Here is a 13,220-nt window from a genome sequence, read left to right on the forward strand (position 1 = left end):
AATGTTTTTTGTCCAAAAATATTTACAATTTGTGATCCATGCATCTTAATTATTCTCTATGTAACAAAATAAACTTTTAAATATTTTTGAAATCTAATATTTACTGCTTTACTTATATCACTTTTGTATATAATATTTACAATAATTTTATACTTTTACGTAAATAATAGTAGTACATATTTGCAAGCTAATGCATGTTTATATTTTATTAACGAAGTGAGTGCTACTTAAATATTAATATAATATTATTTATTTTATTATTAAAAATAATATTAAATTAAATATTTAATATTTAAGCATTAAATTCCGCCTCCGCCGTTTTCAAGGTCTGTATCCGCCACTGACGAGGCGGCCCAGTGTCGGAACGATGGAGACATCTGACCAACACGGGCAATGGGACTAATAGTGAGGAGAGGATTTAGACATGTATGGTGCTGGACTTAATGCGTCACCTCTTCAGCTCTTCTTTGCCAATATGCATGGATGTTTGTATTCTAGCATTATTAATTCTTCTAGTGTGTGTTAGGTAGTAATTGAAATAAAATTATTATTCTCGAGTTGAAAAAGACGTTTTGTACTAGTATGTTTTAGGTAATTGAATAAAATTTGATTAAGTGACAATTATTTGAATTAAAGTGGAGTATAATTACTAGTAGTACTACTATTTTAGGAAATGTGGTTTTTTAGTTTGAACACAATTAATCAAATGTTCTCATCAAATTGGTAGTAGCTTCTTCTTTTATACTTTCAGCATTAAAAAGTTAACGGTACCATCATAGAATAAAGAATGGCTACAAGAAATGCATATATGAAACGAATCTGCCTCCAAGATTGCCAAAAATAGTGTATGACTTCACCGGCCATGATACATCATTAAAAAAAAGGAATAATCTACGAAGATTAGTCGAATATAATCAATGGTATAAAGTTAAAAACTACTATATTAAATCACGAAATCCATATTCGAATACTACATGAGTTAATTCTTTAAAATCAAAATGCAAGTCATGTAAATATGAACTACTTTATCGAAAATATTGAGACACGAGAGAAATTAAAGAACAAGAATATTGGAATGTCTAACCTTTAAGGAACCTTTCCTCCAAGCAATCCTAAAAACCTTTCTCCAAAATCCAAAAGATGATCATCAAATTGTTCCTTCTCACAGCAAAGAACGAGCCCCGACTCCGAAAATGGCGGTGACGCACGCTGATCTCTCTCCCACACCCAAAACCACCAACCTCGGCAGCAAAACCGGCGCCTTTCTCATGGTTCTATCCATATTACTCGGCCTCTTCTGCTTCATCCTCTGCCTCATAGCCGAGGCCGCACGCTCTCAGGCCAAATGGCGCGATTCCCAGTGCACTTACACGGGCACTGGAAAACTGCCCCTCCTTTCCGCCACCGCGGCTTTTGCTGCGCTGGCGGCCGCCGTGGTGGTGCAGCATGTCTTTCTATTGGTCGCTGTCAGCAAATCGGACTCCCTAGTTGAGATCACCTGGGACCCACAGTCCCAATTCGCCAAGACTCTGACGTGGCAAGCCGGTTTTTTCTTCGTTGCCACGTGGTAAGTACTGAAAACCTGTCACATGTCAGATAAATTGATGATCATGACTCCTCTATAAATGAGTGGATAATAACTGGCACTGGCAGGACGACATTTGCTGTTGGCGAGATCCAACTGTTGGTCGGGCTGAGCGTGGAGTCGGGCCACCTCAAGGACTGGGAGACGCCACGCCCAAGCTGCCTCGTGATCCGACAAGGGCTTTTCACGGCTGCCGGAGTTCTGGGTCTGGCGACGGTTTTCTTCGCCGCAGGCTTGTACATCACGGCTCTGCGGGCGGAGAGGTACATTCAAATACAGGAGAATATGCGACGAGACATATTGGAAGTGTCGGTAATGTACGCTTCCCCGCCAAGATCGCCCGGACGGGATCAGCCCGTCCGGGCAGATCGCGGCGAGGGGCCGAATTTGCCGAGGCAAGATGAACACTATGTTCATTCATTGGATTACTACGTACGAGCGTTTGACAAGCAATCAAGACTTGTTTGATAGGGATTTATTTGTAAATGATTTGTGAAATGCAACAAATCTGTAACATAACCCCAAATCGATTGAGAAATATTCCAAAAAAGAATCATCAAAGTTACAACAATGTCACACAATTCATAATCAAACATGTCGAATTGAATCCGTGTGATTCTACCATAATGCCACAAATTTATCCTAGTCATTCTCAACGAGTCCACAAGAAATCATCGTATTTTTTACCCAGAAACGCGGAAAGCGACTTAGCACACCACCTGCGTGAGGTGTTGTCACAATGAATGAGGAAAATCAGCCTGTAACAATTTCCTACTATCAATCACCTAACCCTAAAGCAACCAAAACTTAGCAAGTACGCTTTGCATACCATGCCGATTTTCTTCAACCACCCGACGTTCTGAATTTGAAAAGAATGAAGCCCGTCTATGCAAGAAAGGCGCAGGCGCAGTACGTTATTGCAAGGACAAATCTATAGCATGCGTGCGTTGATCACGAATTGTCAGCACAAGTGACTATGTACAAAGATTTGAAAGGTGAGTCAGCTACATAAAGACGGGCAGGCTAAACCGGAAGATTATCCAGTTGGTATTCGTCAAAGCCAAACTCATTTTCCACTGGCGCCAACCCGTCTTGCTGCTGCAAGTAAGAAATTGACTTACTATAGAGTTCATCATTTTATTACATTCAAAATTGTGAATTACAACGTTTACCTGCTTGAGGAGCGTGCTCATGAGGTCGTCTTGGCCCAATTGATCGGGAAAGAGGCTGTTTTGGAAGCCCATGTCAGGTAGTCTTTCAGTCTTGATTCTTAGAGCACTATCAGCGTGTGATGGTGTGAGCTGCTGCCCGAAGTTTGTGCCGTTGCCAAGACTGGTAGCAGCTGAGAAAGCTGCCTTGTTAACAGATGTAGTCCGGATATGTCCATTCCTATGATCAGAGGTAAATGCTGGTTGGACTAAAACTGACGGTGCAACATCCAGACGGCTTTGAATATTGGAATGTTGAGGAGTTTCAAAGGTTGATCCAACATTTTGCAAGTCCCAAGTGTCGGTTCTGTTCTGGCTGAGCTCGTTGAACGCATCAAAATTGGGTAGAAAGCCTCGAGATCCTTTAATTTCAGAGTTCACCTCTTCTTGGAGCGTCGTCCCTTTAGAGGTATAACTTGGGATTCCTGAGTTACTAGTGAGTGGAATTGAATTCCCGGATAACTCCATGCCCTGACTCCTCGAAAATTCTACTACAGACGTGGGCTGGGAAAGGGACGTGTATGTCAGAGGACGAACATTGTTATTATCCATTCCGTACCGGCTAAAGACGGACCCGGGAATCGCCTGAGACAAACCAGGTTGCCCTACCGATGATGGAAAATTCAAGACCGGGTTACCACCAACTTCGTTCAACATTTGTGTCCTCGACTGTGGTTGAACCATCTGCGTGAGTAAAGAATTACTTTGGCCTGACTGGGAGTGCACGTTCATAAGCGTATTACCAAAGGGCTGTCCAGACTGGTGCAAAGCAGCAAGCTGTTTCGAATCCATATTCGTAGGGATGCCATGGAGTAGATTCACTTGCTTACCATTGCTATGGTGTTGCTGCCCATCTAGAAACCTCATGTTTGGATTATCGAAGCTGAAAATGTTGCGTTGATCAACTATACCCGATTTGTTGGTCACCCTACCAAGTGCTGCAGCTTGGATTGAAGCAAGACTTTGAGCTGGTATTTGACCCGAAGAAGCATAAGCTTGAAGATCGAGGCCGTTGAGCGAACTTATTGAGCCAAAACCTGAATCCTGGGGTCCAAGAAACGAGTTCCCGAGTCCATTCTGGGGCTGTCCACTAAGCCTTCTAAGATAAAGACGATATTTCTGCATCATTCAGTTGTCAAGTGTCAGGGGAGTTACGAGGAGACTCTGTTATACGATTAATAAGAGATACTCTGATTTCAACTAACCTGAAGGTGGCTTGCAACATTCTCTCTTGTGAGGCCCGGGACGTTCATCAATTCCAAGATTTTCTTTGGCACAGCCTCTGTTTTCGTGGACAGAAACGAATACAAGAAAGTAACACATCCGTGCGAAGAAACTAATTCATCTCAGAAACTTTGTCAGATAAACTCCATTTACAATAGCCAAGTTACAATAGTAATTTACGAGTAATATGCAACAAAATTACATCTCTTGGAGCACTAAAATGGTCTGAGTTCGATTTGTTTGGCTGTAACTTTTGTTTTATATAGAACTTCAAAGAAATATATGGCTAGTAAAATTCTTCATTGGGTGAGTTTTATTTTTTAATTTTTTTGTCCTAGCTCAGTCAAGTAGTACTAATAAACCACAAACCAGAAACATCAAAGATGTAAAAGAAAAGGGTGTAGAGACATACTGTCGATTCCAAGTTGATTAACAGCAGTTACGAACTGCTGGTGCAGCTCCACAGACCAAACAACGCGCGGTTTCTTCAATGTAGATGAATCATCCTTGTCATCACCGTCATCCTCCTCTTCCTTCCTCTTTCTCGAGTTTCTCCAATTTCCTTCATTAGCTGAAGAAGAGTAATCAGCATCGTCAGTAGGCTTTTGCTGCCGATCTCCTTCTTCCACACTTCCCGACTGTTCTGCATCCTTCTCCTTCCACTCATTCTTCTTCTTACGAACCACATGCTGCCATATGTTCTTCAACGCCTCCATCCGAACCGGTTTGATCAGATAGTCACAAGCACCATGAGTGACACCCTTCATCACCACACTTTTGCTATCATCAGCCGACATCACTAAGCAACCACAAATGATCAAGAATCAGTAAAAACAGGAGTAACATATCGATTACTAATTATAGATAAAAATGATACACGAAGCCGGTACTTACTGATGACCGGTAGATCCATCTCCAATCCAACGCGCTCCAAAAGCTTAAAACCATCCATGTCGGGCATGTGGACATCACTTATAACAACGTCGAATCCATCCTTGTTATCCCTAAGTAACTTCAACGCAACCTCAGCTCGACCGCATGTGGTAACTGAAACCTCAAAAGCAAGAGATCACTAACCTAAACAATCACCTTGCCTAGTGAAAGCTGAGTGAAAGAACAAGATTCCGTTATACTGTTGGCTAAAAGGCAATGAAACAGCAAGATCCACTACATTTGGATTCGTTCACAAGATCTACAAAAATAAACTCTATCTAGATTTCTGATCCCAAACAGCTACTTCTTCTCCCTCTAAAACGAAAATCCCCTAGTCAATCACACAATCAAAACTCCAAATCCAAATCTCACACACTAAACTGCTAAAAAAACACCTAGTTCTGCTGTAAGATCTGTGATTCAAACACACTTATCAAAACACAATAGGTAGGTTTTTAAGCAACATCTTAGACTAAACAAATCAAACATAACAAGCAAAAATCAATTAACAGTAATTCAAAGTTTACCTTCATAGCGGCAATTTCTCAGCATCTTTTCCAAGATCCTAAGACAAGTGGGGTCATCGTCGACGACGAGAACCCTCAAACCCGCCGGAAACTGGTCGGAAACTGCATCGGACTTCCAAGAAGCACTTGAAGTAGTTACAGACATGGAATTGACTCCAAGATTCATTTTTTTGGCCAAAATCAACAAAACAACACTATGATTCCAGGAAATTCACACAACCCGCATAAGAAGTATGCTGAAAATCACATATTTCGAGCTATGTGAGCATAATTCATTTGCAGTCACTGAAAATTCAAGCACCCATATGATAGAGTAAAAAGGAAATAAAAGGGGTGTCTTCAAGATTGGATTTTTACTTATAAATAAATGGATCAAGTGAGAGAAGGAAACTTGCTGTTTATGAATCGAGGAAATGAACTTCTTATTTTCTTAATTTTAGGAATTTACTCAATTTATTGGAATTATACTACTACTGTATTTTATGAGTATAATTTATCTTTATTTTTCTTGGTATTTTCATTTGATAGTGGGCACTTCGTTGAGTGTGGATACAGCTCACCTATGAGCGTAACTAACCCCACGCCAGCCAAATATATTTAGATAAAATAATTTTTTATTTTCTGCGTTTATTAGTAAAATTGGTAAAATATTCATTGAGGAAGCTAAAATTATTTCTCTTGGGTAAAATTTTGAACTAGTGGTTATTCTACCTTGACCTATATTGATGGAAAAAATTGTAGTAGTATTATTTAGTTGCCATATGCTCCTCAAAATTTGAGATTTGTTGACTTAATAGAATATAGATTTAAATACAATTTAGTTTCCATAAAATTAGAGATTTTCTTTCCTTGTTAACAAATTAGAGAGTTAATATAGGTAGAGGTAAATATAGAGAGGAGAAAAATATGTTTAATTTGAATAATTGAATTAAATCACAATATTACATTTGGTTTATTTTTCAAGTTTATTGAATTTCATTTTCTTCAAAATCTAAATTTTCTTATGGGTTCAAACTACTTTTTTAATCAAAAAAATTTTTATATTTAGCAAACCTTATTGTATAGAAAATTATTTTGAATTTTCAAAATTTCAATTATTTGGCTATTTTCAGATAGTTTGAAGTAGTTTGATTTGATTTTAATAGTAAAATTTTTAAATTTTCAGATTAGTTCTTACTTCAAAGCATACATTAAAATACGGTCATAAATATCAATGATCACCCCAAGTTAAATACAAATAATTTATCATAAATAAATGGATTTCTTGCCTTAAATCAAATTAATTACCAAATTAAATCATGCTATAAAGTTTGCTTTTTCAAAAGTTTGTTTATAGTGCTTCGTATCCAAAACCAAAACAAAATAAATTTACAAAACTTAACATATACAAAATATTTACAACAAGACATATATATAGACTACATATGTATTTGTACTAAAACTTTTCATCCTATTTTTTCTCTTCTAGAATTCTCTACTTTTTTTTCTTATATATTCTAGTTATTCCTAAATATTTCTACTATAAATTATCTTCAATTTTTAATTACAAAAATTGAACTTATTGTTTATTTGAACACATTCCGTGCAGTGAACATACTAAAATAAGAAGATAATGAAGCGTAGTTCAGTTGATAAAACTTTTTTTCTCAATTCAATAGGTTAGGATTTTAAGTCATCATGAGAAAAGATAGAGAATCATTATTGATCATTTTTTTCAAAAAAAAATATAGATTAAGTAGGTTTCCAATAGCATAAAAATTTTAAGATAGTTTCTCTCTCAAATGTATGCTACCACCTCAAAGTTAAAAAGATTGCATCACTTGTCGAACCTCCGCCCGACCTCGGCTACCTCATCACCTTACCGTCAGCTGCCTCGTTGTTCCACCGCTATACCTTGTTGCATTGCCGCTCGCCTGCCTCGCTAGATCTCCTTTTGCACTGCCTTGTTGTTCGCCTGCTTAGCTGGGCTCGTTGTGGTGTGATGCAACAATTATTGATTTTCTTCGATTCAAGTATTATAATTTTATTTTTTATGTTCGAAATGATTTTGTTTATAGTCTAGATAAAGTTCCTGCTCATTGTTATATGGTATTTCTATGGATTTTAAACTTACCGTGTTAATCTCAATGCTATGCACGACTTAATTATTTTCGTTCTATTATTTTAACATTGTGAATAAACTAAACAAAATAATAAACATCATTATATAAAATAAAAAAATATAAAAAATATACTTCATTTGTCCCATTAAATATGAAACGTTTGCTTTTTCACACAAATTTTGGAAAAATGATATAAATAATTTAAGTGGAGAAAAAATAAAGTAAAAAAGAGAGTATTATAAGGGAGACTATTCTCTACATTTTTCTCTCTATTGCTTTATTTTTTCACCAATTTAGTTATCTATTATAATTTTTTCAAAACAAGTGAACAAAAGCAAACGTTGCATATTTAATAATACAGAGGAAGTATATACTAATAGTAAGTTAAATAATTATAAGCATAAATTAATTAAATTTTAAATTAAATCAAAATGAAAATGAAAATATTTTTTAATTACAACACTTACATATGTCCCTACAACAAAGAACAATATCATCCTTAACAGCATACATTCTTTAATAAAAAAATACTATCGATATGAAAGTGATATAAAATACTCCATTTAATATACAACTAAAAAAAATTAGGAGGACAATGATATCCCAATTAAAAGATAAGTTAAATGATGACTTAACATTAGAAAAATAATAGAATAGTTGTTAAATTATAAAAAAACTTATTTGTAAACAATATTAACAATACAATAATAAGAGTATCCAAATAAAAGAAAAATAAATAGTAAAACACAAACTCAATCAAACACACACCATCAAAGCACCACAACTTCTCTCCCCTACTTATTTCTCCGCAATTTACCGTTGAGTCTAACTTAGCTTTATTTTCCTCTTTGATATCTAAATTGATGATCTATGCATGCGTGCGAACATAATGTGATATTTTATGTTCTTTATCTTCTTTGCTTCTTTTCACCATTTCGTTGACTTTGGGTGTATCATTTGCATGAAAACTATGGAAGTGACGAAGTTGACGACGAATGTGCAAAGCACTAACTTTAATATTGTAAATAGTCAGCATATGTGAATTCTTTATTTGAATAAAAAGAACTATTATGGCTAAGACAAAAAAAATTAAAACAAACCAAATAAAAAATAAAACAAACTAACATTAAGAAAAAACGTAAATATGATCTAACATCATTCAAACACAGAATGATCAAAATATGATTTAAAAATGTTATTTTTCATTTCACCTTTTCTCACACGACTCTCTCTACACAACCAACCTTCAACTCGCGTCTTCAGTTCTTCGCCTTTCACTCTCTCTCACATGATTAGAGCATCCCCATCCGTGCTCTTAAATAAGAGTACGGGCCCGGACCCACTTTTACTCCTTGTCCTTAGACAAGAGCACAACACCCACATCCGTGCTCTTCCGCAAGGACAAACTCAAGGGTCTCACCATTCTATTATTCAATTTAAATACTTCAATTACTAAAAACATTTCTACAATATAAAAATACATTAAAATATAAAAATTACACAATTAAAATCCTAAAAAATAAAAATTACATAATTAAAATCCTACCAATTAAAAATTTTTAATGTTGAAGTGAGAGTATTTATAGATGAAAATGTGAATTTTGGGATAAAAAATTGAAAAATAAATAAAAGTGTGTAGAAAGGATATAATTTATTGGGAAGTGGGAAAATATATTTTTTTATTTAAAAATGATTTTTTAAATTAAATTCAAATTTAAAAAATAAAAATAAAAATAAAAAGAATTTCCAATGGCTAAGTTGTTGGCCAATCACAGCCCGCCACGTCGACCTGCTCAGCAGCACGGACGTGCTCTTAGCTAAGAGCACCGCCCTGCCTTTGACGGACAAGCTGCAGCGGCGGACAAGCGGTCGTCGTGCCGCTGGCAAGGACGGACGGACAACCGATGTGGATGCTCTTATATCTCTACCGCATCTGTCCTTATTGACCGCTGCAGGAGAACTCTCTTCATCGACAACTGGAGTTGAATCATCTGAGGAAGCAGCAATGAAATTTATCTAATAGTTGCACTGAAAAGATAATTTCGCAATGAAAGAATACGTATTTATCAACAAAAATTAACTCTATCTCTACCGCATCTGTCTCCATTGATCGTTACAGGAGAACTTTCTTCATCGACAACTGGAGTTGAATCATCTGAGGAAGCAGTAATGAAATTTATCTCTGAGGAAGCAGCAATGAAATTTATCTAATAGTTGCACTGAAAAGATAATTTCGCAATGAAAGAATACGTATTTATCAACAAAAATTAACTCTATCTCTACCGCATCTGTCTCCATTGATCGTTACAGGAGAACTTTCTTCATCAACAACTGGAGTTGAATCATCTGAGGAAGCAGTAATGAAATTTATCTAATTTTGCACTGAAAAGATAATTCCACTATGAAAGAATACGTATTTATTGACAAAAAAATTTAACATCACCAATAATATTGAAAACCTTCCAAACTCCACCATACACCATAGAAATAAAATGCATTTATCTAGTTCATTAATAACAATGGAAATACATATTAATTTATAGTTTGACTTGTTATTGTTATTTAGTGAAATGGCTAATTTAAAAAATTTGGCCATCAATTTTTTTAATAACGTGACCTTTACGATTCTTGACGACATTTAAATTATGAGATAAAAATGTACATATACAGAAGTTGAGGCTACGTAATGCAAATTCATTTAACGGCTACTAAAAAATTAAAATATAAATCAATTGAATTAAAAGAATTTGATTGTAACCACCCCATTAATTATTTACTTAAACATTAATTCAAATTTATTTAAAAATTACCCTAAATTGTTATTACAATATTAAATATTTATTTAAATATTAATCAAAATTTATTTTTTAGAAATAGTCACTCCTAATCTACAATAATTCAAATTCATACCTAGAATTCATAAATATTCAAATTAAGACCAAAACTCGTCTTTTACATAGTTATGGATTTAAATAATTTTTAAAAACTTTTCATATTTTGGTTAATACTATGTGTCTAGTTTAAAGATAACAAATCATGGAAATTTATATTCAAATTTGGATCACTGTTCCACTTATTTTATTATCCACAGCCACAAACGATGTTTCATCTCAATAATCGGATCAAAATAATTCGTACAAAATATCATCATTGTTACTCCGCGGACATTGCTAGAGTTTGTTTCCAATTCAACGAACGTCAAATATTTTTATAGTAACTTTCAAGTTTAATAAGGTCGTGAGCTTGAATTCAATAAAAGCAAAATTATTATCTAAACTACTAAAAAATAACTTACATCAAAGGCAAAAATAAGGAAAATCAGCAAACACAACTCTTGCCAACAATGAACAAACCAATAATCCAAAGACAAACCCGCGCAACATGGTAAGTACTCACTCCATCTCACTTAAAATGATACGTTTTTCTTTATAGTTTATCTCAAATAAGATGACATATTTGCTTTTTTTGGAAACTTTGTATCTCCAATTAATATATTCAACTACTTTTTTTCACTCCAATCAAATATTCATCTCTCTTTCTCTCTCTATGTACTTACATGCACCTTTTTCTATCTCCAATTAAACACATTAACCAATATCTCCTAAAATCTAGTGCCGACCAAGAAATGTGTCATCTTAGTCGGGAGTCAGGGCGGAAGAGTACTTACTAAGTAACTAATCATCGGCCTCCAATTATATGATAGGTTTTGTAGTTTCATTTGGACCATCTTATTATTTCAATCAGGTTCTCACTCATTTATCCCGACATATAAAGATATTTTGGTCACCAACCTTTTATCTATGCTCCTAGTCTCCAAAGAATGAGTTCCTTTTAAATATACTAAGCAAGTTTCATCTTTTGGAAGATAAGTAATAAGCCACCAGATTGACCACAGTCGAGCTTACATAGCAGAGGGAGCTTCACATCCTCTTATAAAACTTTTCAAAATAGTGTGTCGACCTGTGAAAGGAAGAAGCATTGGATCCCGCCTTCAGGGTCAATGCAGTTGGTTTCGGAGGGGCAGATTTGCAAGAAGAAGCATTGGATCCTTGAGCATGCAAAACGCGAGATTCCAATAACTATATGCAAAATACCAAAAATCTAGAGGACTAGCATATATAATGAAAATAATTCGGTGGACCATTTTTGGTTCCCTTGCAAAAGTTGCAAAGATCATCTTCCACATCTGAGATATATGAATTGGACACATTCATAAAATAATCCACAAATTATACAAAAACAGACTGAATGCAACGGCAGCGGTTAATTAGTGGAATTAACGGTTACAGTTTCTCTTTTAGCATCTTGGAGTACATAGTTGTTTACATACCCTAGAAAAAAATTATTTTAATCCTTAAAAAAATCCCCAGAAATCAGATTTGCTGAAAGAGGAAACTGATGGGAAAATAATATTACAAAAATATATTAGGTTGAATTATTTAAATGAGAGTTGCCGAGTTAACAAGTTGGAATTGAGGTGTTAAGCACATGGTATGATGCATGAATTGAGATCTGCTAGCATAAATGTTGCAATTTTATTTGCATGACATGTGCATTTATTGCAACATCTCTTAGTATGTGTATGTCCACCCTTTTTCTTCCACTTTCTAGGTTGGTGATAGGGAGGGTAAAGTTGGCCACTACACTTTTTTATTCCAATTTTCTTGGATCTTTATTAATTTTCAACTATAGTATTATTTGGGTAATGATTTTCATGTCTAAGAAATTAAGTGTGGATGATATTTAAATGAAAAGGCAAGGACCCCCCCACCCCAAAGTTAATGATAGATAGCACATTTGAGGTGAAGTTTGTATGAACCTCTATTTTTTTCTCAAATTCAGAAGAAGATTATTAGGTAGTGACATTGATTCAAATTCAAATCTGTTGTAAAATATGTTTTATATATCCACTAATTAAGAAAATGTGATATTAAACTTATGTTTTAAAAGAGAATGACATAGTATTTATAAATTTTGGTAATATATACTCCTTTATAGAATATGGTTCATTTAAGAACTTTTCTTAAAGTCAAAACATGGAACTATATCAGTTCACAAATACTACATTAATATCAATTAATACCACAAATATACCAGTTTCTTACTTAATATCAGTTCGTTAATCAGTTCGTTGATTCATGAATATCATGAACTAATATGTTTTGGATGTCAACTGATATGAATGTATAAAAAAAACTGATACTATAATTTTCAGTTCTCAAAGTTGAGCCTCACTAAAATTTCTCTATATATATAATCATGATTTATGTATAGGATAATAGTATAATAGTAATATTTTTCATAATAATCTTAAATCATATACCAATATGAATAGCATAGTGTTTTTTCTTTAAAAGCACTATGGTTTACAATTTTATAATTCCTCCCTAAATTGACAAGTGTCCCTCATCATTAGGAGCTTGAGAAATTTTCTTTAGTACAAAAATCGATCTTTGTCTTTGTGTTTTGTCCTTATATGGTAGTGGAATTGTTTTATATCATTGTATGACATTATCCAAATTCGCTTCAAAATTTCACAAATATTTGGGAAAATAATGGCATTTTTATTATGGTCTCAACATCCGGAAAACCCACTATTATATTGGTGTCTCTTTCACTAGTGTTCGCATTTTTATTTAAT

General features: G+C 34.5%; 2 protein-coding genes and 1 long non-coding RNA gene across 5 annotated transcripts; 1 reads left to right on the plus strand and 2 right to left on the minus strand.

Annotated features, from left to right (window-relative positions):
* Positions 1 to 887: 887 nt before the first annotated feature.
* On the minus strand, positions 888 to 1,714 carry LOC125205325. Its single transcript, XR_007173741.1, has 2 exons — positions 1,642 to 1,714; positions 888 to 1,574 (listed from the first exon to the last, which is right to left on the minus strand). It is a non-coding gene; the product is annotated as an uncharacterized LOC125205325 (long non-coding RNA).
* Positions 1,065 to 2,111, plus strand: LOC125205324. The gene is made up of 2 exons (XM_048104186.1): positions 1,065 to 1,567; positions 1,654 to 2,111. Exons 1-2 carry the CDS (start codon positions 1,194 to 1,196, stop codon positions 2,051 to 2,053), a joined length of 774 nt encoding a protein of 257 aa, XP_047960143.1. The 5' UTR covers positions 1,065 to 1,193; the 3' UTR covers positions 2,054 to 2,111.
* On the minus strand, positions 2,097 to 5,914 carry LOC125205323 (two-component response regulator ARR1-like). 3 transcript variants are annotated; one of them, XR_007173740.1, is made up of 7 exons: positions 5,478 to 5,914; positions 4,912 to 5,064; positions 4,430 to 4,816; positions 3,999 to 4,075; positions 2,758 to 3,912; positions 2,415 to 2,683; positions 2,097 to 2,304 (listed from the first exon to the last, which is right to left on the minus strand). XR_007173740.1 is itself a non-coding variant. In XM_048104185.1 (6 exons), the coding sequence occupies exons 1-6, from the start codon at positions 5,641 to 5,643 to the stop codon at positions 2,609 to 2,611; spliced, it is 2,010 nt and encodes a 669-aa protein (XP_047960142.1). In that variant the 5' UTR covers positions 5,644 to 5,914; the 3' UTR covers positions 2,097 to 2,608. The 3 variants fall into 3 exon arrangements, 2 of the variants coding, with proteins under 2 accessions (XP_047960142.1, XP_047960140.1); XM_048104185.1 differs by having other exon boundaries at positions 2,097 to 2,680; XM_048104183.1 differs by having other exon boundaries at positions 2,097 to 2,683.
* Positions 5,915 to 13,220: the final 7,306 nt, after the last annotated feature.

The sequence above is a fragment of the Salvia hispanica genome, chromosome 2, assembly GCF_023119035.1.
Source record: "Salvia hispanica cultivar TCC Black 2014 chromosome 2, UniMelb_Shisp_WGS_1.0, whole genome shotgun sequence".
Lineage (NCBI taxonomy): Eukaryota > Viridiplantae > Streptophyta > Magnoliopsida > Lamiales > Lamiaceae > Salvia > Salvia hispanica.

Excerpts from the sequence above, each read along its gene's own strand:
- LOC125205324 (XM_048104186.1), top strand. The coding sequence starts at position 1,194 with ATGGCGGTGACGCACGCTGATCTCTCTCCCACACCCAAAACCACCAAC. Across the intron at positions 1,568-1,653 it reads TTTTTCTTCGTTGCCACGTG|GACGACATTTGCTGTTGGCG; the intron begins GTAAGTACTGAA and ends TGGCACTGGCAG.
- LOC125205323 (XM_048104183.1), bottom strand. The coding sequence starts at position 5,643 with ATGAATCTTGGAGTCAATTCCATGTCTGTAACTACTTCAAGTGCTTCT. Across the intron at positions 5,065-5,477 it reads GAGAAATTGCCGCTATGAAG|TTACCACATGCGGTCGAGCT; the intron begins GTAAACTTTGAA and ends TTGAGGTTTCAG. Across the intron at positions 4,076-4,429 it reads TAATCAACTTGGAATCGACA|AGGCTGTGCCAAAGAAAATC; the intron begins GTATGTCTCTAC and ends CCACGAAAACAG.